Source organism: Lytechinus variegatus, chromosome 16, assembly GCF_018143015.1.
Source record: "Lytechinus variegatus isolate NC3 chromosome 16, Lvar_3.0, whole genome shotgun sequence".
Taxonomy (NCBI): domain Eukaryota; kingdom Metazoa; phylum Echinodermata; class Echinoidea; order Temnopleuroida; family Toxopneustidae; genus Lytechinus; species Lytechinus variegatus.
Window position 1 is genome coordinate 3868679 of NC_054755.1, and position 25576 is coordinate 3894254.

The window sequence follows — 25576 nt, forward strand, 5'->3', positions numbered from 1 at the left end:
TTTCCAAACCAGCAATGTAAAGAGGTGGGGACCCCTGGGGACCATTCTTCCTGTGTGTCGTGAAGCTGATTATTTAAACTTTTTTTATTTTCTTTCCAAAGACATTAATCTCCTTTTTTCTTCTTAATTTCAATTATTGGTCATATAAATTACAATTTTGAGATAGTTGGTCCTAGGGGTCTTTACTCTTGGGAGAAGTTACTAATTGGTGTAGAGGTACATGTATTTGGGTCTCAAAAGGAAACCAACGCAACGCTTTAGTTTAGTCACTGTACTGGAACGCATTATTTTACACCAGCACTTTAACACTTATCCCCGGCCGGCCGGGACGTCGTGATAGGGTTGCTGTATCTAGCTTAACACCGAGCTTGTCGGTGCTTAGATAGTTGCGTGTTTTTCATACACCGGCGTACCGTACATCGTTCCCGTGTTAAGGAGGAAGACTAGTTGGCGAGAACGTGACGTCTATCAAACTATCTAACATTTTTACGTTTCCCTGGACTTACTTGCTAATTTACTAGTGAATTTTTCATCATTTAGGATATGATCAATATCGACACATTCTTTTAGGAGTGCTTTATTGGAGAATCTGGTATTTTTTATTGGACAAAAGACGCTGATAACGCGTTCAATTTACAACTTCGGTCCCACTCGCAGACTTTGGCGTTGGTGGCTTGTGCTTCGACCGGAGCTGAGCTGAGAAGCGGGGCTTCATTGACGTCTTGACTGGCATTTCCAGTTCACATGAACATGACATAATCATTTTCATGATAATCGGTCTTCATAGCTTAGACTGTCATCATCAACATGGAAGAAGAATACGAGATTGGTAATTTTTTCAATTGTCTTGCGCTGGCTTGCCCTAAATTTTAATGTCATCCTGAACTTGAAGTTTTTGAACTTTGTCCTTAATAAAACTTTTGACTTTTGTCTTTGTTTAAAAAAAAGAGATTGTCATTTTCTTTTTGTTGGCCAAATTTTTATTTTAACTGTGGCTTTAATGGTCAAGTCCACCCTAGAAAAATGTTGATTCTAATAAATAGAGAAAAATCGAACTAGCATAACGCTAGTTAAAATTCTATCAGGAGTATTTTGGAGGAACTACAACCAAGTACCAACGCTGAAAATTTCTTCAAAATCAGATGTAAAATAAGATGAAATAAAGACAGTTTTGTAATTTCAAAGTTTCACTTATTTTTCACAAAACAGTGATTTGCACAATTCAGTTACAGGCAAATGTAAGGAACATTATCAACTGAAAGATATGGTGAAAAAGAAATGTTAAATCTTAACTCAAATCATTGGGACTTGGCCTTGGGGACCACCATCATACATGTACGTACGTGGGCCTAGAATTTGAATAGTACAGAATCATTAAAGGCAAACAACTTTGTTGGTTTACATCAACAACCCAGCCTAGAGTTTCAAACTTTAATTTTATTGATAGAAGGTCTGAAAATGATTGTCAATTTCAAAAAGGTAATATGAAAAGAATACTATCAATCATGAGCTGAGCTAACCCATGGAAGCAGGCCGGAGCCCAGGAGTCGACCATGCAAAACAAGGGAGACAATGGGGTAGATTGGGGTCTCAGTAGTAATCTTAATAATATGTGGAAACAGAAATTATGCACTTACTACGATTATATGGGTGAAGTTCTATCGTGACACACAAATCCTGACGTCAAGGCACAGACTGGAACCTCAAAAAACAAAAAGTTCTGTCGTGATACCTCTCCTTTCAAAATTAAAAACAAAATGGCCGACCGACACCGAGGCTATATTTGGGGGGTTTTTTTGAGGTTCCAGTCTGTGCCTCGGTGTCAGGATTTGTGTGTCACGATGGACCTTCATCCATATAATCGTGGTAAAAGTGCATAATTTCTGTTTCCACATTTTATTAAGATTACTAATGAGACCCCAATCTACCCCATTGTCTCCCTTGTTTTGCATGGTCGACTCTTGGGCTCCGTCCTCCGAAGTGGGCTGGAGCTCCCTGGGTTAGAGCTGAGCATACTCTAAATACATGTAAATTCAATTCATGTATGTAAATATTATTGGAAATATTGTACAACATATACATGTATGGATTGTGTTGTCACTCGCAAGTACTACTGAAAAGGGGGAAAACATGACATCGAAATCCATAGTATTGGAATTTTGACCAATTCCAGTGTTCTGGAATCTGTGATTCATCCTATTTTTGTGGTAGAAAAGTCTTCTCCCTGTAATAGAGTTTTGAATATTCACCGTTGTGAATAAAAAGGAACCAGTGCAGAATACCCCAGCACCTTTATAACGAGGCATACTTGTCATATAGAAGCACATGTATCATTGAAGCTACATGTAACCCACTAATTGGTGGGGTATTCTGCACTTCAGCCAAAAAATGTACAAAGGAGGGCTGGTTAAAGATTGATAACCACTGTCATTACTATTGCTTTCTAGTCTAGCAAGTTTTTGAAGAATTCTAATGGACAAATGTTTTTTTTATTGTTACAGGTAGTGGAGGAAGTACACCTGTGCAAGATGAAAGAGAGGACGGTTATGAGGTAAAGATAATTAAATGTCGTCATATCCAACTGTGAGAATAATTCATTTTTTTCAGTACAAGCATTTATATTGAGGAACACTGTTCAGAGGATAGTTGAAATGATAAGCTCATGTTGTTTTTTAATGCATTGATGTCTCTTAAAGAAAACATAAAAAATCTCTAAAGTCTTTTTTTTTTTGGTTGCAAAAAGGGGATATTGTAATATACTTTTAACTATATATATATTTACATTATTTACATATTTTATGTCATTTCAGTTTTCATATTAAACTTCAAGTGTGAAGGATACAGGACTACTCTGAAGAAGAAAAGAAAGATGTTATATTCATTATATTCTTTGTATATTTTACAACTGCAAGTACAGTATCATTTTATTTATTTATTTTTTGTGTGCAATGTCTGAGTGTCTTACTATTCCATGTTATCTGCTTTTTATTGACAGGAAGGAGAATATGAATCACCTGATGAGGAAGAAGGAGGTGAAGGAGAGGCTGGAGAAGTAGTTTCAGATGTGGAAGAGGAGCAGGAGGAAAGACAAGTTAGCGATGAAGAATATGACGAGAGGAAGGTTGTAAGAGACGGAGAAGGCTATGATGACGGCCAACACGAAGAGGGCACTCCACAGTATCAAGAAGAGGGGTCCGAGGAAGGCGAGGAGGTCAATGAACAGAGGTCAGAAGATGGATACGAGCAAGATGATAGAGAGCATGAAGCAGTCGAGTACTCTGATGGAGAAGAAGGGCATCGTGTCGAAGAAAGGGATGGTGCTGAAGATGGACAAGAAGTAGAGGAAGGGGAAGAGTTAGAGGAGGGGGAGGAGATTGAAGAAGGGGAAGAAGTTGAGGAAGGGGAACAAGTTGAGGAAGGGGAACAGCTAGAAGAAGGGGAACATGAAGAGGAAGCTGGAGGTCATGAAGGGTATAGAGATGATCAAAGTGATGGTGAGCTTCCATACGAAGATGAGGAGGAGGAGGACAAAGGTTTAGAGCAGGTTAGCGATGTAGAGCAAGTCAGTGATGGTGATTTAGAAGCCAGTGATGATGAGAGGAGAGTCGAGTCAAGGCAAGAGGGAGCTGAGGAGGACGGTGGATATGTCCAGCAAAACACAAGCAATGAATATGAACAGATCCTTAGTGATGAGGAACAACTCGAAGATGACGATGCGCAGCAAGGACAGGTTGAAAAGAAACATGATGACTTGTATGAACAGATGGATGATGATGAGGAGGCTGATTTTGAGGATGCTCCAATCCAGGACCAGAGACGGGTAGAAGATGACATTCCAGAAATCGAGGCGCAATTTAGCGCCGATGAAGACGAAGATGAAGGCGAAAGAGAACCTCTTTATGAAGATGTTGATGAGGACGCGGAGGATGAACTCCAAAGGCAACAGCAGCATCATGGTCGAGAGGTTGTCTCTCCGGAGCAAGAAGGGGAGGAAATCTTGGAAGAGGCAGTTGAGGGCGAGTACGATGAGGATGGTGACCCTGAACCAGAAATCATCGAAGCTGGGGATGAGGAACATTTGGAGATGGAAGAAGAGGAATGGGAGGAGATTGTCGATGATGACGATGAGGATGCCGAAGTGGTGGAGGAGTACATCGAGTATGCAGAGGAAGAGGAGCAAGGAGGGGAGGGGGAAGAAAGACAAGTGATGGAAGAAATCACGGAAGAAGCCGAGGAGGGAGAGCAAGAAGGAGAGAAGGAAGAAGAAGAGGCAAGGTTATCTGGAGAAGAAGCAGAAGAAGAACAGGTGGAAGACGAGGCAGATGCTGTTGCTGATGCCGGTAATGACTTCATGGCAGAACTACAAGGTATGAAATTGTTCATTTCCTAATTCATCCATTTTGATATTAGTTGTGGGTTCCAAATGTATCTGAGCAGAAGGGTTAAATTGTAAGTTATTTACGAGTGACTTTACAAAATGTTGACCCTTTCTTAGGAGTAAGAGCCAATAGAAATCTGATGGATATTACTTACCACAAGGAAGGATTGCCAGTCGCTCATAACTTACGAAACACCCACAAGGGCATTTCATACAAATTGTCATCACTGCATGGTCAGCTTTAACAAGTTCAGTAAAATCCATGGTTTAGATGGGCTCAGAGGCATTGGTTTTCGCCCGTTAATGTCATAGAATGACAGCCTTTTTTTAGTACTGTCAACTTTCATGAAATGGTGGTCACTTGACTAATTTCAGTTTATCAAGTGCACAACATGTTTGTGTTTGGTATTTCTTGGCTGAGTAATCGAAATTGAATGAAAGTCTATGGATAGATTTCTTCTTCCATAATGTGTTGTGTAGTTTGACTATATTTATCATAGTAAAACAATCCTTATTATGTTCTGTGAACAGGTGAAGCAAGCGACGATGAGGATGATGATGAAGATGATGTGATTGGGAGAACTAAGACCAAGAGGAGAACTGTAGCCCAGGATAGTGGTGATGAAAGTGAAGAAGAGAAGTAAGTCTGTCTCTATTGACTTTAAGGGGAAGTTCACCCTGATGATAAGTTGGTTTTTATAAGAAAGAAAAATATTTGTGAAGATTAGATAAAAATTTGTCAAGGAAAAACGGCAATCTGAATCATATTTGAAATATGATATTGTGATGTCACAATTGAGAAGCCCCTCCATATGTTGTGTTTATTCCCTAAAATATCATTTTCTATAAATGGAAGTAATTTTATTCATTATCAATCACATCATTTCATACCCCCATCTATAATAAAAAAAAAAGAATTATTTATCCTGTTTCATTGGATATTGGAATTTATGGAATTTGTAATACATGATATATGGAGGAGCTGCTCGCATATTAGGTCATTTTAAAAAAATGAATGCATAATTATATTATATTTTTAAGGGATCATCTTCAAAACCTTCACCAATATGTTTTTTTTTTTTCTTCAATTTTTTCCTTTTTTATTACAACCAACTTAATGTAAACATTTCTAACTTTTCAAAGATAATTTTAAAAGTATAACTATAAGTCTTCTTTTCTATAGAACTTTCATATAATGGTTATCAGGTATCAGCAAATTGACAAATCTAAATACTGTTCACTGGGCATAGGTCATTCGAGATCAATCAAATTCGGATTATATATTATCAAATGAGTGTTTCTTCTTTTCCTCTCTCTTGGGGAAAAAATAATAATCGTACATGTATACGCAACTGTTTTCAAAGTCAGCACTGCTGCATAATGAATTGGTTAATGCAGGTGAGACTGTCAGTGGCATTGGATCTCAAAATATATATTTCAAGACCTGCTGCAATAACACAGTTCGCTGCCCCTGTAACCTTTCTCTTCTTTCATTGTTCTCACCTGTTTGTGTTTCAGAGAAGAAGCTGTAGGTGAATTAATTGCAGATATCTTCGGTTCCAGTGATGAGGAAGAAGAATTTGAGGTAAGTCTCCATATCGTACATTATTCTGTCTATGGATTTATCCACCAGTATCCTTATGCATTGATCATATTTTTTATTAATTTTTATATCCAGGGTTGGAAATCATTTTATAATTCATTAGGGGCTATTGCATAATATTGGGGCTATTTCGTTCATTTGTAAGGGCTCCATTTTAGGGGTAACAAGCAATTATGCAGTAAAAGCAAATTTGTCTGCCATAGATATAATATTGATTTTCTAAATAATCTTGTGTACTGTTTGTTTGTGATAGATCTTGGGGCGACTCTAGAAAGAATGGTCGCTCCAAGCTTGCATTTCTAGGGAATTTTAGGGGTATTTTTTGGTTATCATTAGGGCGAAATCGCCTGTCGCCCTCATGGATTTCCTTTACTTTTTATATCAAATGATCTTAAAGTATCAGTTCTAAATGTTACTTTTTCTTAAAATCTTTGATATTTAATTAACATATTTTAGTAATTTCTGTTTTCTCAATGGATATGTTATCAGATTGTATAATACATATCTTCACTTACAGTAAATCATTAATTATATTTCTGAGTTCATACAAGGAGAATAGTAAATGGAGGATAAATTAGATAACACCAACAGCTAAAACAATGGTACAATATAGTTATCCATATATTTTCAAATATCATGCCATTGTGCATTGTTTGTGTAAATGTTTCTCACTCAACATGATCTCCTATATTTTTTTAATTAGGGTTTTGGTGCAGCAGAGTTGCAAGGACCAGCAAAGAAAAAGAAGAGCACGAGTAAGTTTCTTTCTTTACTATCCCTCTCCAGGGCTCAAACTAATCCCAAGTCCATGGAATGACAGGTCCTCCTTGGATGCCTTAGCAATTAGCCTCAACATCCCTCTCACTGGCCTTGAACATTTTTGCACCCCTCTCACTGGCCTTGAACATTTTTGCACCCTTTCTTTAAGTTTTACAATTGTACTGCAATGTAGAAATGTACCTTATAGAAAAGTGGTCTTCCTCTAAAAATATTGAAATTTAAACCTAAAAAGACTGGGGGGGGCCTTTTAGGCCCCCCCTGTACATAAATCGCGATAACTTTTTTGCGCATGAAGCGTTCGCGCCGCCATTTCATGACTTTTTTCTCTTGAGTTTTGCACAACTTTTGATACCAAATTTGTATACCCCCATGCCGCGGTTGCGGAGTTACGTAACATTTTCGTATCACATGTCACGTAAGAAATTGAAATTTGTATTCGTTTGTGTGTAAAGTGTATGGTATTTGAATGAATGTTATACACATTGTTTTCTAACTACATTTTTATTTGTTTCTTTCTATATTATGTCACTTGTGAATTCAAGAAGCAGTTCTAGGATATGAAAATAATGAAAAACATTGCATAAAAAAATAAAGAAATACATAAGAAATGCAAAATAAAGAAATACATAAGAAATTAAAATCAAAGAAAAACAAGAAAAGTAGTGCAAAATACCAGAATCTTAGGGGGGCCCAAAAGGCCCCCCCCCCCCCAGTTTTTCTAGCCTCCAAAATAGCCCAGTCTTTTTAGGGTTAAAGCCTCCAATTTGTGCTGTAAGAGAAAATTGACCTTACTCTTTGAGATTAAAACCTGTCATTCTAAATTTAGAATGTCATTCTCCATTAGAAAAGAATGTGAACATGTGATCAGTTATTGTGTTCAGCATAATCTTTGTCTTAATCAGTGAGAATAAGAAGTTGATTTGGTTGGAGATTTCTGCTTGTTCAAAGTAACAGTAGTAAGGGAAAATAATTTTTTTTTCAATTTAAAGTTTTTTGCTTATCTGGACATCATTCACTAACCACTTGAACCTCAAGACCAGAGTAATGCTTAATTGTTTAATAAAATCAGTTAAAGAGGATTGTCTTTTTTTTTACAAATTGATGGCTGACAGGTTTTGTTGTAAGTTTGTGAGCTTTAGGATTGAGAAATTAATATATCTTCAACCAATATTCATTATCTAATTTCTAAACAATCTCTGCACTCTAATCTAATCTCCAGCCGTCTTGTCAAGTGACGACGACGATGACAATGCTGAGATGGATGCCTCAGCGATGGAGGATGCGATCCAGAAGATTCGAGATGAGCAGGATGATGATGAGATTGAAAAGATTGAAGCACCTGCTGGTCCTCCTCCTGGAGACTCTGATTCAGATGAAGGTCTTGATAGCGGCAGAGGTGGAGCGTAAGTACCTGTGATTAGATAAATGAGTACTCCTGGCTGAAAATATTTATACCTCCATGTAAAATTCACCAAGAAAAACGCTAAAATTTTTATCAAAATCCGATTTAAAAAAAGAAAATTTATATATAATATATAACTTTTTTTCTAAGATTTTCACTCTTTACAGAATATTACTTTTTCACAAGTTTTGAACATGTCATAATACAATAAAAAAACTTATGTTGTTCAGAATGCGGAAGGACATGTTATTTGAATTTAGAAAAAAAAGAAAATCAATTCATAAATTCAATGTATCATTGCTTGTGAGGAGTCGTAGTGATAGAAAATGGTTCTACTGGTCTCCCCCAACCATTCTGATATTTTTATTTAACTTCTTTTATGGAAGAGCTCACAGGTCTTGGTATTTTTTATTGATTTCTTTTATTGCATTCTTTCCCCTTCAGTGACTTTGTATCTGACTTTGACATGATGCTGCAGAAAAAGAAGGAAGAAAATAAAATTAGAAGAAGGAAACGAAACAATGATGACTTTATCAACGATAACGATGACATCATTGTTGCTATGATCAAACAGATGAATGAAGTAGCTCAGGTAAGTTGCATTTTTCTATGGCATCCTAACCTTTTTAAAATGTTATTTTATTTATTCATTTATTTTTTGGCTTGGGTAAGCAAATCAAATAGTTTGACAAAATCAAGATTCCTGGATTATCAGAAATCACCAAAAAATTTAACCTGTTTACATGACCTCCCAGTGGTCACATATAAAGAGCCAGCTGACTTGGTCCAGTGTCTCAGAACAGTGCCTACGCATGCACGTCAATATAGCTGAACGATACATGATAGGCATAGCCATCATTGTCGTGTTTTGATAGAGTTACAATATATGGAATTCATTAAATTCCAGCATAAATGTAATTTGTTTTTGTCTCACCTGCATAGCAGAGTGAGACTATAGGCGCCGCTTTTCCGACGGCGGCGGCGGCGTCAACATCAAATCTTAACCTGAGGTTAAGTTTTTGAAATGACATAACTTAAAAAGTATATGGACCTAGTTCATGAAACTTGGCCATAAGGTTAATCAAGTATTAATGAACATCCTAATAGAGTTTCATGTCACATGACCAAGGTCAAAGGTCATTTAGGGTCAATGAACTTAGACCATGTTGGGGGAATCAACATCAAAATCTTAACCCGAGGTTAAGTTTTTGAAATGTCATCATAACTTACAAAATATATGGACCTAGTTCATTAAACTTAAACATAAGGTTAATCAAGTATCACCAAACATCCTGCATGAGTTTCACGTCACATGACCAAGGTCAAAGGTCATTTAGGGTCAATGAACTTTGGCCGATTTGGGGGTATCTGTTGAATTACAATTAAAACTTTAAAATTTTTTGGATCTGATTCATGAAACTTGGACATAATAGTAATCAAGTATCACTGAACATCCTGTGCAAGTTTCAGGTCACATGATCAAGGTCAAAGGTCATTTAGGGTCAATGAACTTTGGCCGAATTGGGGTATTTGTTGAATTACCATCATAACTTTAAAAGTATGTTGGTCTAGTTCATAAAATTTGGACATAAGAGTAATCAAGTATCACTGAACATCCTGTGCGCATTTTAGGTCACATGACCAAGGTCAAAGGTCAATGAACTTTGGCCATAATGGGGGTATCTGTTGAATTACCATCATAACTTCGCAAGTTTATTGATCTGACTTTTGAAACTTGGACATAAGAGTAATCAAGTATCATTGAATATCCTGTGCAAGTTTTAGTTCACGTGATCAGTGTCAAAGGTCATGTGAGGTCAATGAACTTTGGCCACATTGGGGGTATTTGTTGAATTACCATCCTACATGTATCTCTGTAAAGTGTATTGGTCTAGTTCATAAAATATGGAAATAAGAGTAACCAAGTATCACTGAACATCTTGTGCGAGTTATAGTAGTTTTCAAAGTCAGCACTGCTGCTATGTTGAATCGCGTGATGCAGGTGAGACGGCCAGAGGCATTCCACTTGTCTGTACTTTTTTGTCAAATATCCAAAATTTTAGCAACGTTCTTTTGATAATTGAATGTCTCAAATCAGTAATCGACATCTTGCAAACATTTTGATTAATGTAAAAAGTAGTATTCAGTTGCCGATTGTTGGTAAACTGATCAGATGCATTAACTGTTTGAGTTTTATTCCAAGACCTAATCTTGTCTAAACAATCCTCAATACTTTGTTGTATTTTTTCTGCATTGTAGGAGGATCGTAGGTTAAATAATGCCAGAAAGGCTGCAACGAAGAAACTCAACATGCTTCCAGCTGTCTTGTCACAGTTGAAAAAGTAAGTAATAGATTTTGATTATTGTCTTCTCTACAAGAACTATGTAATTCTTTATTTATTCATTTTTCTCTATACAGGATACTATGTTCTGATACATTGTTTTTTTACACGGTTCTATATTTATGTTTTGTTTGTTTGATACTAATATGCAATTTGAAAATGAACTGTGTAATATTAAAAGCATGAATATTCCAAATGTAAAAAATAAATAAATACTTCTTGATAATAACAAAAAAAAAAATTAAAGCGTGATTCACACTTTGTCTTTAATTGTTTGAGAGAAGAAGGAAAGTCTAGGTTTGAACTTTCACAAATGTTGTGTTTGTTATTACAACACAGTTGAATATGTACCAATCCAATAAATGAATTAATGAATGATGGCCCTTTCACAATATTGTTTTCTTTAACATCTCAAAAGTGGCCTAAGAATTCATGTTATAAAGGAAGAAGAATCATAATATCCTTGTTTTAATGTAATATACATATATGGCTTTTTACTAAAAGCATTCATACTTATAGGAAAGTTCAGGTATTGCAAACTAGAAAGTATCTAATTTTCCCTAACAATCAGGTAAAAGAATAATCAGTCACCAAATATTTCATAAATATAGAAAGGTTCTTGGCTTAGGAAGCTACAAGAGCTCTTCAAGAAACATTTTTTTAGCTACAAGAGCTCTTCAAGAAACATTTTTTTAGGAGGGGGTCATTGCACTCTAGATGGTTTATAATGCATGAAAGCTTACTTTATTATCAAAATTTGGGAGTAATTATTCTGTTTCTCCTGTTTCTTTGAATGTATCTTTACAGATCAGACCTGCAGTTGTCTTTCTTAGAGTGTGGTGTACTGAAACCCATGGCTGAATGGTTGAAACCTCTTCCTGATAAAAGTCTACCTCATCTCAGCATTAGGGAATCATTTATCAAGATCTTACAAGGGGTTAGTATACCAGTCTCTTTAAACGACAAGTCCACCCAAACAAAAATTTGATTTGAAAAAAAAAGAGAAAAATTCAACAAGCATAACACTGAAAATTTCATCAAAATCAGATGTAAAATAAGAAAGTTATGGCATTTTAAAGTTTCGCTTATTTTCAACAAAATAATTATATGAATGAGCCAGTTGCATCCAAATGAGAGAGTTGATGACATCACTCACTCACTATTTCTTTTGTATTTAATTATATAAAATATGAAATATTTTTATTTTCTCGTCATTGTCATGTGAAATTAAGTTTCATTCCTCCCTGAACACGTGGAATTCCATTATTTTAACATTTTGTGCTTCAGGCAAGGAGTTCCTAATCGTCAAATTGGTAAAAATTGATATATTGTATAATTCAAACAGTAAAAAACAAAAGAAATAATGAGTGAGTGACATCATCGACTCTCTCATTTGGATGTAACTGGCTCGTTCGTATAACTATTTTGTTGAAAGCGAAACTTTGAAATGTCATAACTTTCTTATTTTACATCCGATTTTGATGAAATTTTCAGCATTGTGCTTGTCTGATTTTTCTATATTGGTTCAAATCAAAATTATTCTGAGGTGGACTTGCCTTTAATAAAATTGAACATGAAGAATGGCATGTTTCTCTAATATGTACATGTATATTATCTTCTAGTTTATCGCTTTGATATTCTTTATATGGTAGTTCCCACTAATCGACCAGCACATTTAAGAGACAAGTGAGATAGGCAAGGCTGTCCTGAGTTCATTATTATTCTGATCTATCCCCTTTATATTGTAGTTCCCAGCACGTTAAAGACAAGTGAAATCATCACGAGTGTCATGTGTACATTGTCTTTCCAATCTATCCTCTTTATACCGTAGTTTCCACCAATTGACCAGCACATGCTAAAGACAAGCGAAATCGGCAAGGCTGTCATGTGTCTGTACAGGCATCCAAAGGAACTCCGTTACATCAGAGAAAGAGCTGGCAAGATCATAAGTAAGTGTGTTAGTCAGTACAAAGTCCAGGGTGTCCTGGACCCTGTCTTATAAAGAGTTATGATTGATCCGATCGATCACAGCCATAATTTTTTCTCCAGGATATTCACACAATGTCCTTTGTTAACAAAGAGGAGCACAGTGAACTTTCAAGAAAACAGTGAATGCATGAAATATGCATCATAGCTAGAAAATATTTTAAACAAACATGCATAATAGACGTTGACATTGCTGGCCGTCCATAGGTATGATTGATTGGATCAATCGCAACTCTTTGCAAGATCGGGCTCTGGACTCCGGATTCACCTCACATTCTTGACAATCACCTTTTCACACTCTGTCCATGTTGTATAATTCAATGCATCCTCCTTCCTCAACCAACCTTCTACTCCTCCACTTGCTTCTATGTCTGCTTTGGCTGTTCCCCCAGACCACACACCCCCCCCCCCTCTCTGAAATTAAATATCATTCTACTATTTTGACTTGGATTTGTTGAATGAATATCCATCCATGTAGTGCAGACAGTAGAATTTGTCATTGTTCCATGTTTTATTTCATTAGATAAAAGTTGTGCTGAAAAGGTGAACCCCACCACAAAATGCACTCCTTCATGCTGAGTGTTGAATGTAGACAACGCCACTATGTTTGCCGAGCCTAGAGAAACTAACTTTTTTAATGTGATATTTTTTCGCCTGACTTCACATTGAATATCTAAAACATGGTAGAACTTGAACACTTTACCTCTTTATCTACTAGGCCATGAACACCTCTGTGCTTGATTATTTTCAGGGAGGGAAACAACGCATAGTTTGTTTGCGCGGTACCGCATGTACATTGGTGTGAAGTACGTATGAACAGAGTTAAATGTTCATTTTCTGGTAGGGTTCGCCAACTTTTGAGCACCACTGAATGCGGAAATACATGTATGCCTAAACAAGGGGCACTGCACAGACTTAGGACACAATACCACGTGAAATGAATCGGTTGTCTTCTCTATCTAATCTTGACCTTTATGCTTGTGTTGCAGACGAGTGGTCAAGACCAATTTTTGGAGTGGAATCCAACTTCAGATCAATCTCTAAAGAAGACAGACAGAAGAGAGATCTACAACAGTTAGCTGCTAAGAGGAGAAGAATGAGGTGAGATACTGTAACCTTGTTTGCTCAAAAAGGGAACTGTTGATAATAATATGTTCTATTTGCATAGTGCAGCTTTTATAATTGCATATACTCTACTGTGCATGATACTTCATATCATATTATTACCCCGGCTGTAGCTGATTCGCCGTAAAAGCGCTAGAGCATTCAAGGAATAAAACCTACCGGGTACCCATTCATCTCACCTGGGTCAAGTGCAGCAAAATGTGGGTAAATTTCTTGCTGAAGGAAAACATGCCATGGCTGGGATTCGAACTCACATTCCTCTTATTGAAAGATGAGTCGATGACGATGACTCCCCCACATGACGATAGATTTTCAGTTTCCATTGTTTATTCTTTTTCATTTAAAAACTTATATTCATCATGAATACAAACGGTCTAGGTAAAGAAAACAACTCAAATACACAACCATACAGAATAAGATTAAAGTTTATGTGGAAATGAAAATGAAGAAAAAAGAGCACCTGTAGAAAGTTTAAAAAGCTTTGTTAATAATCTGAACATCATTTTTTTTTAAATTTTTGTCCATGAGTAACAGATGGGTTCCTCTGACCCTGGATTTGTTTTGTTTCTTTTACCTTACCTTAATTTTACACAGTTGGGAAACTGTAAGTCTACTAATGATTTATTTTTGTCTGGAACTGATTTGATGCAGTGCAGAGTCATGAAATCAACTAAGAGTTGTGCAAACCTGCTATGTCCTGGGATAGTGCTATTAGCCCCATCTCAGGGTGGATGCCAGGGCGAAGTTGGAAGCAAATTACAGAACATCAAACGGGGACAATAGATTCTAGCAAAAAAAAACTATTAAAAAAATCTTTCTATAGTTTGATTTGGTTCATTCAATATTAGAAATGTAATATCACAGGAAAATGTAGATATTTATGGAGAAAATTTATAAAAATGAGGTATTGGCAATCATGTGAGAATTTTTGGTTAGTTGCCAATTTGCTTTTTTTTTTCATTGAGTCGCCATATTGGAGTGTGTAATGATAAAAGCTTAAGTAATGATAAAAGCTTTTATTCAAGATCTTTGCTGTGTAATTCAAATTCAAGCCAATTTCTCTTTATTTTCTTTCTCGTTAGTACTGAAGATACTCCTGAGAAGAAGAATATAGAAACAGCATTGGAAGGAGGAGAAGAGTAAGTAGTAAAACATTCCTCCTATTTCTCTTCTTAATTGACCTTTTGACCTGCAGTTAAGTTAAACTCAATGAAAAAGTGGGAAAACAGGAAAACATGTTAATCCAGGGTTCCCACAGTCCTGGAAAAATTTGTGATCATGGAAACTTAGGGAAAAGTAATGGAATTTGGAAAATTTGTTAAAAGTCATGGAATTGCAAATACCTCTTGTCTATGGCAGCTTTCCAGTTTGTTGTGTCTCACAACTGTCATACTCTGTGATCATACTCTGCTATTATGATTGATGTTCATGATTTCCATTTTTCTCAGTTTTGTGACATCTCAATTTCTACATATCTCCCGGGACGTCATGGAGAGCAGCAATTTAGTCATGGAATTCTGTTTTCAAATTTCTGTGGGAACCCTGTAATCAAGGTTTGGTGGAAATCCATCAAGGAATATCAATATGATTTTACAACTAAAGGCTACCGCACACCTTACAACTGTTCGCGATCCGATTTTGGAACAAATTGCATTTTGCTCATTTCTAAAAATGTGAATGGAACATATCATTTTATTTGAAGTTAAAATTAATTGAAAAAATACTAATATAACCATTTTGAAAGATTGCCAGCCTTTATTTTGGAGTAAAGGCCAAATTAGTTTCAAATCGTAGCCAATCGTACGACTGCTATGACATCATTATGACTAGATATTAAATTTGCTTTTATTCTAAGAAGGATGATAGCATAGTCACAGATTTGAACAGAGGTATTCGTACAATGATTTCAACCACTACGCAGTAAGATATTCCAAGTCTCAATATTAGCATTGAATTCAACTACAATTTATTCCAAAATTGAGTCCCAGATCAATGGTAAGGTTTGCGGTCGCCTTAAGGGAACTTCATCATTGTAACTTTCATGAAAACCTTGATCGAGATTGGCTGTTGAGCCCCGTTACCATAGTCATTGCCATAATGGTGAATTGACCATCGATGGAAGTCTACATGTTTGCTTGATCCGTTCACATATGCTCATTGTTTCCTGTTTGCTTTCCTCCTATCAGGGGACTCCGTCCGGGTATGAAGGGATGGGTAGGCAGAGCCAGGGTTCCTCTCCCGTCTACCAAAGACTACGTCGTCAGACCGAAGTGGAATGTTGAGAGAGAATTTTCTAAGGTTAGTGTAACACTAAAAGTTTTTAATGATGGTTGATATATATTCGTAGTTATGGTAGCGTTCGATGGCGAATATATATATACTAGTGTTACAGTCGAATAAAGATGACAAGAAGATGATTATGCAGTTCCAATATAATATATTTATTCACCCTTCCTTGAAGGTAGAAAGGATGTAATATTGATGAGAAGTATACAATGAAGAAATATAAATAACAGGATATGTGAAAGCTATAGGACTCCTTTGTTTACGGCCATGGGATGGGCCAGGAGAACAAACTGTGAGATTTTATGCGGGGTGGAGCGGTAGCTCAATAACCCCAAAATCTATATCAAATATCTATTTTGTACAACTGTATTTATACCCTGGACTTGATATCACAATCACAATGTTTCTATATTCTTGGACCAGTTGACTCATACTATTTCTGGGTAAGGAGGAAATGGGTGTGATAAGAAAGACCACAGTGAGTGAGAGTGGGAGAGAGAGACTGGGAGAGAGAGAGAACCAAGCATGAAGGAGAAACCTTGAGTGATGAAGTGGACATAAACAAAGTGGTAGTGGGTTAGTGAACCTTTGATTATACAGTTCAACTAATATCTCTTATTTTAAAACATATATTGATTATTTCTACTCTTACATTCGTCCCATTGTTTGAAAAGAAACGTCCTCGTTTCAAAATTATAAATGAAATTTTACTAACATTAGAAAATGCAGTATATGATACTACAAAAGTGTCATAAAGTAAAAGTCAGCCAGTTGAAATGAACGTATGGTATAATAATAAATGGAACTAAATTTATAGTAGAAAGTAAATGCGAGTAAATAGAACAAAATACACGAATCACTAAAGGCTACAACTAAACTACACCAAAAAAAAATAAGAGCAAAGCTATTATTACAGCATAACAGAAATTATTAACATTATGAACATGAAACTGTGCTATTAATAGACAATAAAAAATACCTGTGAAATATTGAGAATGAGTAATATATAGAAAATAAATACTTGTCAAATGTGTATATTATGTCAGGGAGCAGTTACTCCAATATATAAAAAAACATGAAAAAAATAAATCTTGAAATTGTATGTTCTGGACAAGAAACATCACTCAATACCTGACCAGGTTTATGTCATAAACTGAACAACAGCTGGGAGTTAAAATCTTATTATAGAGAAATTTGTTGGAATTATCAAATGTATGTACAAGTGTGTTGCACTTGTGAGTAAACGTATCTGTTGTAAGGAAATTGAGATAGCAATAGAAACATATTAGCAAACATTAAGATAATATCAATTTCTATACTAGAACCATAGCTCCGTACAAACAAACAGGAGGCCTATTACTGAACATAATAAGATATAACATGGAAACATAAAAACTAAATTGTACATGAAAAAATTCTAAAACAGCAGTGATAAGATCTAATCAACAAAATCAATTACCATTTATCTACATGAAACACATGCAATTAATTCTGGCTATAAACAATAGAACAGATTTTCAAAAGGCACATTTTCATCGGAAATATGGAACTTAAGGTTAGAGAATTAATTATTTTGCAATGGTTGAACAATAGAATTGCATAATTAAATTGAGCATTTGAAACAATTTGAAAGATAATCAAGACAAGAGAATCCATCTGACAACTATTAAAAACATAAAACAATCTAAGGGAAATGTAGAGAGTAAAGGATTTGATGGTGGCCAATCAGCCAAATTTCTTTCTTTAATCATTATTGTTGCTATTAATCATTTACATGCACACCAAAATTGCATAGATTTATTTAAAAAAAGGAATAAACTGTCGAATAAAATAAGTTCCTGAACAGACGTAAATGTCTACACTTCCAACAAACTAAACTAACGAAAACAAGAATTACAGTAAGTGCGGAATGAATCATGGTCAAAGTCAATCCAGTCCTGTTATCCAGATACATCTATCAATTTGTTATCAACAACATGTAATAAGAGGAGGACCAGGACCATGAGGGAGTATGAGGGAAGTGAATCCATGGTGTAGACCATAGGATGTGAGTGGATCAGGGAAATTGAAGGAGAGATGGCAGAAGGTGTGAATATCACTTGCTTGTGACAAGTAGTTGAGATCGTCCAGGGCAACATCGTCCCGAGAAGATACTGACTTAATGTTAGTGGGGATTACCATAGTGTTCAATGATACCAGGGGCAGTTTGGAATTACCAGTGCTTACATGAGATCGGGATTCAAGATCACTACCATCATCAACAGGATCGGTATCCAAGGCTGGAGCTTTGTCAATTACAGTCTCTAATTGCGTTACCGTTGCAATGTTGGGGGAAGGTGGTACAAGAGGAGGAGGAGTTGTCACACAAGGAGCAGAACATGCATCAAAATCATGACTACCTTCATTTAAATCAATCGTAATCATGTTAGGTGTTGAGGAAGGAAGAGGAGAAAGAGGAGGAGATGAGATAGGTACATCTATATGCTGAGAGACCTGAGGAATTTTAATGTCAGGAGGGATCTCAGAGACAGGAAGAAATTCATCACTATGACATGGACTAGGACTAGGAGATTGAGAAATAGGGGATGTCCGAGAGGAGTCTGGATCTAATAGGCACAGGGATGAAGAGTCGTCAGGAGATGATGAGGGATCAGCAAGATGTGGTGGAGGGGAATTGGTGGCTATTGGTTTCAAAGTGTTAGATGGTATATGGTAAGGATCCTGGAGGTCAGCATTTTCATACTGATCAAAGCCTTTGGTGCTGGGGTCAGTTTCACTAACACTGGTTTCATGATCAGTAGCAGGAGTAACTGGGGCAGATGAAAGGGGAGTCTCACAGGGGTCAGTGTCAGAATGGGACTGGGATGAGGTGGAAGCGTCGTCTAAATCAGAGGGCCTTTTTAGAGGGTTGGACCCGTTGACAGGATCTATTTCCTTGATCAGCTCACAAAATAAATATGGAATGCTAGGACTGAAATCAGGATTGTTAGCTGGTGTGTAAGTCAGAGAGAAGGACTCGCGGTATTTAAGTCTGTCGAGAAAATCAGTCCCTAGAATTACATGGAAATCGAGCGTATCAACTACAATAAAGAAACATGGTGTTGACCATGAAATGCTTGCAGAATGGATTCTGGTAGCTATTGCCCCACAAATTCTAGGATCATCAATTCTAGCTTCTTGCAAATTAAGATAAGCTGATGCGTCTAAACCTTGAAGGCAGGGTAGGTTATCAGCAACGTATTTGCTAATGTAAGAATAGCGTGAGGTTGCATGAATTTGTGCGGGAAGAAATGTAAGTGAATTCTCAAACGTTACTACAATATGGGGTGTTTCAGGGTATTGCAATGAACCTCGCCTTAATGGGTTCATTTTTATCTAGGAAACTGCAAAGTAAATGAATGAAAAATTGAAAATTCATAATTGGAACTACATATGTATATAATGGAAAGGACTCACTCAGACCATGAAATCCAATATGATATAAATATATTAAAGAACATAAATATGTCCAAATCAAAAGTCTGCAGCAATCACAAGTTATGCAATCTAGAATGATGACCCTCTCTCACCAGCACAAAGTCGAGAAGCAATGAAAAAGAGAAGACGAAGAGTCTGGAGTATAGAGATGTTGAATATTGGTGAAAGAAATGTCCGATCCACTGATGAACCAAGTGATCACAACTCCCTGGATGAAGCTTGGAGAAGTAGACTTGATGCGCAGGAGATTCTTCCACAGGAACCAGACTGGCGATGGTGGTATATAGGGCATCAGAATAAAAGAGAAGTGAATGAAGCTCCAAACGAAGAAAAAAAAAACAAGTGCCAAAAAACAAGTTTTGGCACTTCCAGTTATATACACTGTGTGAAATTGTTCTGGAAAGCGTCCAAACAAGTAGAATTACATAAGCAATCAAAATGCGAAGAAAATATAAAATACAGATGAAAATAGTTCATGTGAACTCCTGTTCACATATAAACGATGATCAGTTCCAAAATATTGTAAATGCTAAATGGCATTTCTCCAGTTGAAGTACATTCAGCTAAACAATAAAGAAATAAACTCAGCAAAGCGTCCAAGTTAGATAAGCATATCGAAATCATCGATATGAGGTTGTATGTTATTATTCGCACAGGAACGGTTTGAAGACAAAAATCCGAGCATAAGGTGCAAACCGTTTGCCGCTGCCACCAAATGTAACACTATAAGTTTTAATGATGGTTGATAATTATTCGTAGTTATGGTAGCGTTCGATGGCGAATATATATATACTAGTGTTACAGTCGAATAAAGATGACAAGACGATGATTATGCAGTTCCAATATAATATATTTATTCACCCTTCCTTGAAGGTAGAAAGGATGTAATATTGATGAGAAGTATACAATGAAGAAATATAAATAACAGGATATGTGAAAGCTATAGGACTCCTTTGTTTACGGCCATGGGATGGGCCAGGAGAACAAACTGTGAGATTTTATGCGGGGTGGAGCGGTAGCTCAATAACCCCAAAATCTATATCAAATATCTATTTTGTACAACTGTATTTATACCCTGGACTTGATATCACAATCACAATGTTTCTATATTCTTGGACCAGTTGACTCATACTATTTCTGGGTAAGGAGGAAATGGGTGTGATAAGAAAGACCACAGTGAGTGAGAGTGGGAGAGAGAGACTGGGAGAGAGAGAGAACCAAGCATGAAGGAGAAACCTTGAGTGATGAAGTGGACATAAACAAAGTGGTAGTGGGTTAGTGAACCTTTGATTATACAGTTCAACTAATATCTCTTATTTTAAAACATATATTGATTATTTCTACTCTTACATTAGTATTTATCTACAGGAGCAAATTGTGAAGCGCTTTGTAACCTCTATGAAAAGACCCTAGATCAAATACTATGTGGATTGGATTAGTTTGTTGAGCAAAGTCTTTAGTTACATAGTCAGAGCTGCCAAGTAGTACGGATTTTCAGTATTTAGTACTGAAAAATAAGAAGAATACTGATGGTTTCATGCAAAATACTGATATCTAAAGTTTCTGTTTTATGTGTTGCCTTATGGTATTTCATTGAAAATACTGATGTCATCATCAAAATACTGATTTTCAGCTGTAAAAATACTGAAATGTTCTTTTTCAGGTTGGCAGCTCTGCATAGTGAGTACAGGGAATAATTTTGCTTGTTATTGCATCAAAAAAGCAATTATTTTGAGGAGATTTATTTTTTACATAGGTTTGTAAAGAACAGAGTTGAGAGCTTTTCTTTTGTGACTGAAAATGCTAATCAAATTTGGAAGGCAAGATTATTCCCTTATTTATTTTTTATCATTATTAAATTGTTTCTTTGTTGCTGCATTCCTGATGGCATAGTTTGATATAATCAATGATAAAGATGAGAAATGAAGAAAAGAATATTCCTAGGATTTGAAGTTGTATACCTGTAATTGATAAGTGATACGGGGGGGGGGGGGATGGAATGAGAAAATTATGATATTTCATAGATTTCAACTTGAAATCATCATGAATTGTTAATTATCATTAAAGATATTATTTTAAAAGTTCAAGTTATTATAATTTCAAGCCATCATTTTTGTTTTGCCTTTACTTTACCCTGCAGGCTACCAAGAAAGTGACAAGGCTAGACAAACACTCTCGTAAAATGCAGAATATGAAGTCGGCGGTGCGAAACAAGAATCCACGAGCCGTCTCCATCAGTATCGAGGGGCGTGGCATGTCTCTATAGTTAGCATGGTTATTAAAGGACAAGACATGTAATGCAATAGACATGATGGAGGCACATTTGTCACTATCATAACAATCGGCAATGATGAGCTATGAAGATCAGTGAAAATGTGATCGTCAAAAAACAGCCATGACACGGCAAGGAATGATGAAAAGTTGCGGAGGAAATCAAGCTCTCATCTCAAGACATGGACAGAGTCATATTTTCTTGAAGATTAGAATATAATGTTCAATGATAATTCATTATGTCTTCACTGGCAATGCTTGGCATCACCAGTAAGTATGGCAACTTAAGATGAGAGCGTGGAGTAAGGAAGCTGAAAGCTATATCAGAGATGTTGTTCATCAGTAGCAGGCTTATGCCATGTCCATCATGCGACAATTTAGCAAAAGCTTCACAATCTATTTTACAGCTCCTGATGCTCTGTATTGCGATAGTCTAACCATCATAGGAAGCGAGGATGAAGGCAGAGATCCTAGCCTGTAATTGCAGCCTGCCCAAGAGTTGTGCCTATGTTTCTACATGAACTGTGAAGCTAGGAACTGCACTAAGCATAAGACTCTTTAAACAGGATTTCAACTGTTTAAGGATGATATGAAATAGTGTAAGCAGCGAATCACATTAATCATCGCACTCTGAAAACACAATTTGAACCTTTTTGAGGGACGTCAAGAAGTACTGTATGCTAATATGCAAATCTTTTCATGCTTTTCTCCCTTTTCAGCACTTTCACTATTTGGGCTTTGTTTATGTTTTATTTTCATTTTCATCAGTAGTCATAAACAGGAGTGGAAGTGTTTTTTGCTGATGAACCCCCAAACTTAAAATGAAAACAAACATTTTTTATTATGAATTCTAAGTTAAAAAGGAATGAAGGACAATTATTTCTTACTCGACCCTGTAAGTATCATGTATCACAGTGCATAGTCTGGGATAGCTAACCACAATCTTCCTCAAAAAAAGAGGAGTGGATATGTCATCTTATACACAAATCTAGACAGACTCAATTTCCATTTACTTTTTGCAAACTCTAACTTTTGATGTTGTGTGTAATTTGAAAGGAAATGATAGAATGAACTGGAACATTGTAAATTGCCAGTTAAAGGCTGTGGGGGCTCAGACCTACAAAAAATTTGATTATTTCAAGAAACTACCCACAAATCATTCTTTAGACTTGGCCCCAAAACCCAATACGTGAATGTTACTCTTATTTTGCCATCCACTGGTAACTCCAATGGAATCCTTGATTTTGGTTGACTGTTGAGTATAGCTACCATGGTAGATATCATCAGATGGCAAAGTTATTATAACAGTAGATTTTATCCAACTGGGCCTAGATTATGCATAACATGTGTCAATTATTTGTTATAAGTCAAACAGATATTTTTATAGACTGGAGAGATTGGACCATGGCAAAGCTTACGATTGTTCGATATTTGACCATAACTTTGCACATTGCACAGTCTTCCTTTCTGTTGCAGCCATCAGGTCTTTTTGGCTACATTGCTCATTGAGATTACATAGTATAAGATGTTAAGAAAGAATGACCAGCATTATCTAAATGATGCATCTTAAAGACTTGCCCTGCCTTACAACTATGTGTGTATATTTTCTCCAATGAAGTGCAACAAATAAGGTCATATTTCTGTAATCAGGAAAGAAAGTTAAGCAGATGGAAATATGCACTGTGTTTAAATCTTTATTTAAAAGAATCCTCAAAGTAAACCAATTATGTAGAACAAATTGCTGGTAATATTACTCTCAGATTGTATTCCATGCTATGTGTTCCTTTTAAGGCCAGTCTAGCATTATTGTGATTAACACCAAGTGTACCTCCTTTGAGAAAGTTTGAGGATGCTTGTATTTAAAAACTTCTCTTTTCCTTTTCAATATCAACAGTGATGCATATGATATTTGTTTATATTTTTCTTGTTCACTATCAAAAGTCATACACATGTCATTTGTGGAATGAAGTTTAGTATTGAACTCTTTGCTTATGAAGATGTCAGATAGAAGGTTGGACTGAAATATAACCAAATCAATGGAATGAGACAATGATTCATAATTTCATTCAAATTCTAAATTATTATGATCCAAAGAGAGTTATTTCATCAGTTTTATAATTGTTGAAAACAAAAATTCTGACTGTTCTAGGATCACATTTAATGAATGATGATAGATTTCAAGTTTTAAAACAGGACACTTTTCTTTAATTGCAGTATACTTTGAGTGCATAAGTTATAGTACCACGGGTTGTATCAGTATTTATAAAATAACCAACATTAAACTTTCCCAACTTTATGAAATAACCAACATTAAACTTTCCCAACACTCATGAAGTTTGGCAGAGACCATGGTTTGGGCAAGCAAAAGGCGTTTATGTATGATGAGCAAAGAACTATTTTTTTTGGGGGGGGGGTGGGGTTACTTTTCACAACACACTTCAGAAATTTGCAACATTATTTAGCTTTAACATTGCATTGAGTGGAGATTTTCCAGGGTGCTTTGGAGCATTTCGGGAACATAAGTGCCTTGAACCCCCAAGTGTTTTTTCCACCCTGATATTTTGAAATCTGCATTGCCTTTGTAACAGCAAACTATAGCATAAACCAGGAAGGAAAAGTTGATCAAGCCACTTCCTTGTGTTTTGACTGTGCACATGAAATATTGCACAAATTGATTGGCCTTGCAAGATACACCGTGAATAAAAACTCCATTTAAGTAGACAGATTACCAGGGCAGTGTTTCATATAGATTCACAACCAAATTATGATTTTATGTGTTAATTAGCATCATTAATTGAAAATACATTTGACTATTGTGGTGCAAGTAACCATCCACTTCTGGAGATTATGCCATGGATGCCATGCACGCCAAGCAATCGATAATTGTCCCAAAACTATTCAAATTTATTTGTTTTAATTGATTACATGTACATGCATGCTATTTAATGCATAAAATCACAATACAGGGGTATGTGCTACCTTATCCTAGATATACAACTAATTTTATGTGTGATTTCTGTTGCATCCCAAAAAGAAGGATTTGGTTTAATACCTGCCATTCATTAAGTCTCAGCAAATGGTCTCTTTATACTGTCCAGCTTATTTTATTGAATATTTGATGACGTATATGTATGAATATAGTTCAGTATACCTAACAAGTTCTGCTGGTATTTCTTGAAAAAAAAGGAGTTGTTTTGTTAATTTGATTTTGTATCCTTTGACACCCTGAAATATTGAAAATAAAAAATAGGTATCATCTAGTCTGCAGGCACAGAACCTGATTGAAACTTTGATTAACCAGTCCAGTGGGTCTCCACGCAAAGACTAGCACATTCAAAACTTGTTTCAATTGAGCAACAGGGCCTTCAGTACACAAGGCATTAATAGGCTGCACATTTAGATCCTTAACTCGAGTGAAGGGTTTGCACATTAGACTAGGTATTGTCTGAAATTCAGATGGTGGTACTCTGAAAGCTTTGTTGAATTTGATTTGGTCATTCCACTTGAAGAAGGAAATAATCATGCTAAATTAAAGCTAAATTCAACTTTTATTTATGTTGTGAATTGTTGGATTCCTGTGAAGGCGATGGATACACCGTAAATGTGATTATTTGTACAGTTCCTTTGATCCTAATATTTCTGAATAAATCAAATAATTGTTCATATATCACTGTTCCATGTGGCTTTTCTTTCCATTGTTAATACATCGTATCTCCACAATTTGAACCTCAGACCTTCCAACTGCATGTATCTTGATTTTCAACATGACCAAAAATCACGACATCCTAATTTCTGAAATTACATTGGGGGTATATGAAAAATTGCCAAAAACCGTTTCTTCCCCCCACCCCCCCCCCATCCTTAACACATCTCAAATACCTTAGCCCAGGCTAAATTTGGCCCATGGGCCAACTATCCACTATTGG

The 25576-nt window shown here is 36.0% G+C and overlaps 1 protein-coding gene across 1 annotated transcript; it reads left to right on the forward strand.

Moving 5' to 3' along the window:
• The first annotated feature begins 409 nt into the window (after positions 1 to 409).
• Positions 410 to 25315, forward strand: LOC121430246 (protein IWS1 homolog). Its single transcript, XM_041627524.1, has 15 exons — positions 410 to 829; positions 2502 to 2551; positions 2996 to 4367; positions 4910 to 5018; positions 5897 to 5963; positions 6685 to 6736; positions 7981 to 8164; positions 8608 to 8755; positions 10423 to 10505; positions 11313 to 11442; positions 12337 to 12454; positions 13481 to 13592; positions 14699 to 14755; positions 15803 to 15914; positions 21520 to 25315. Exons 1-15 carry the CDS (start codon positions 808 to 810, stop codon positions 21643 to 21645), a joined length of 2742 nt encoding a protein of 913 aa, XP_041483458.1. The 5' UTR covers positions 410 to 807; the 3' UTR covers positions 21646 to 25315.
• The last annotated feature ends 261 nt before the right edge of the window (positions 25316 to 25576 follow it).

Coding starts and splice junctions, on each gene's coding strand:
- LOC121430246 (XM_041627524.1), top strand. CDS start 808: ATGGAAGAAGAATACGAGATTG. Junction 830..2,501: donor GGAAGAAGAATACGAGATTG/GTAATTTTTTCA, acceptor TTATTGTTACAG/GTAGTGGAGGAAGTACACCT. Junction 4,368..4,909: donor CTTCATGGCAGAACTACAAG/GTATGAAATTGT, acceptor TTCTGTGAACAG/GTGAAGCAAGCGACGATGAG.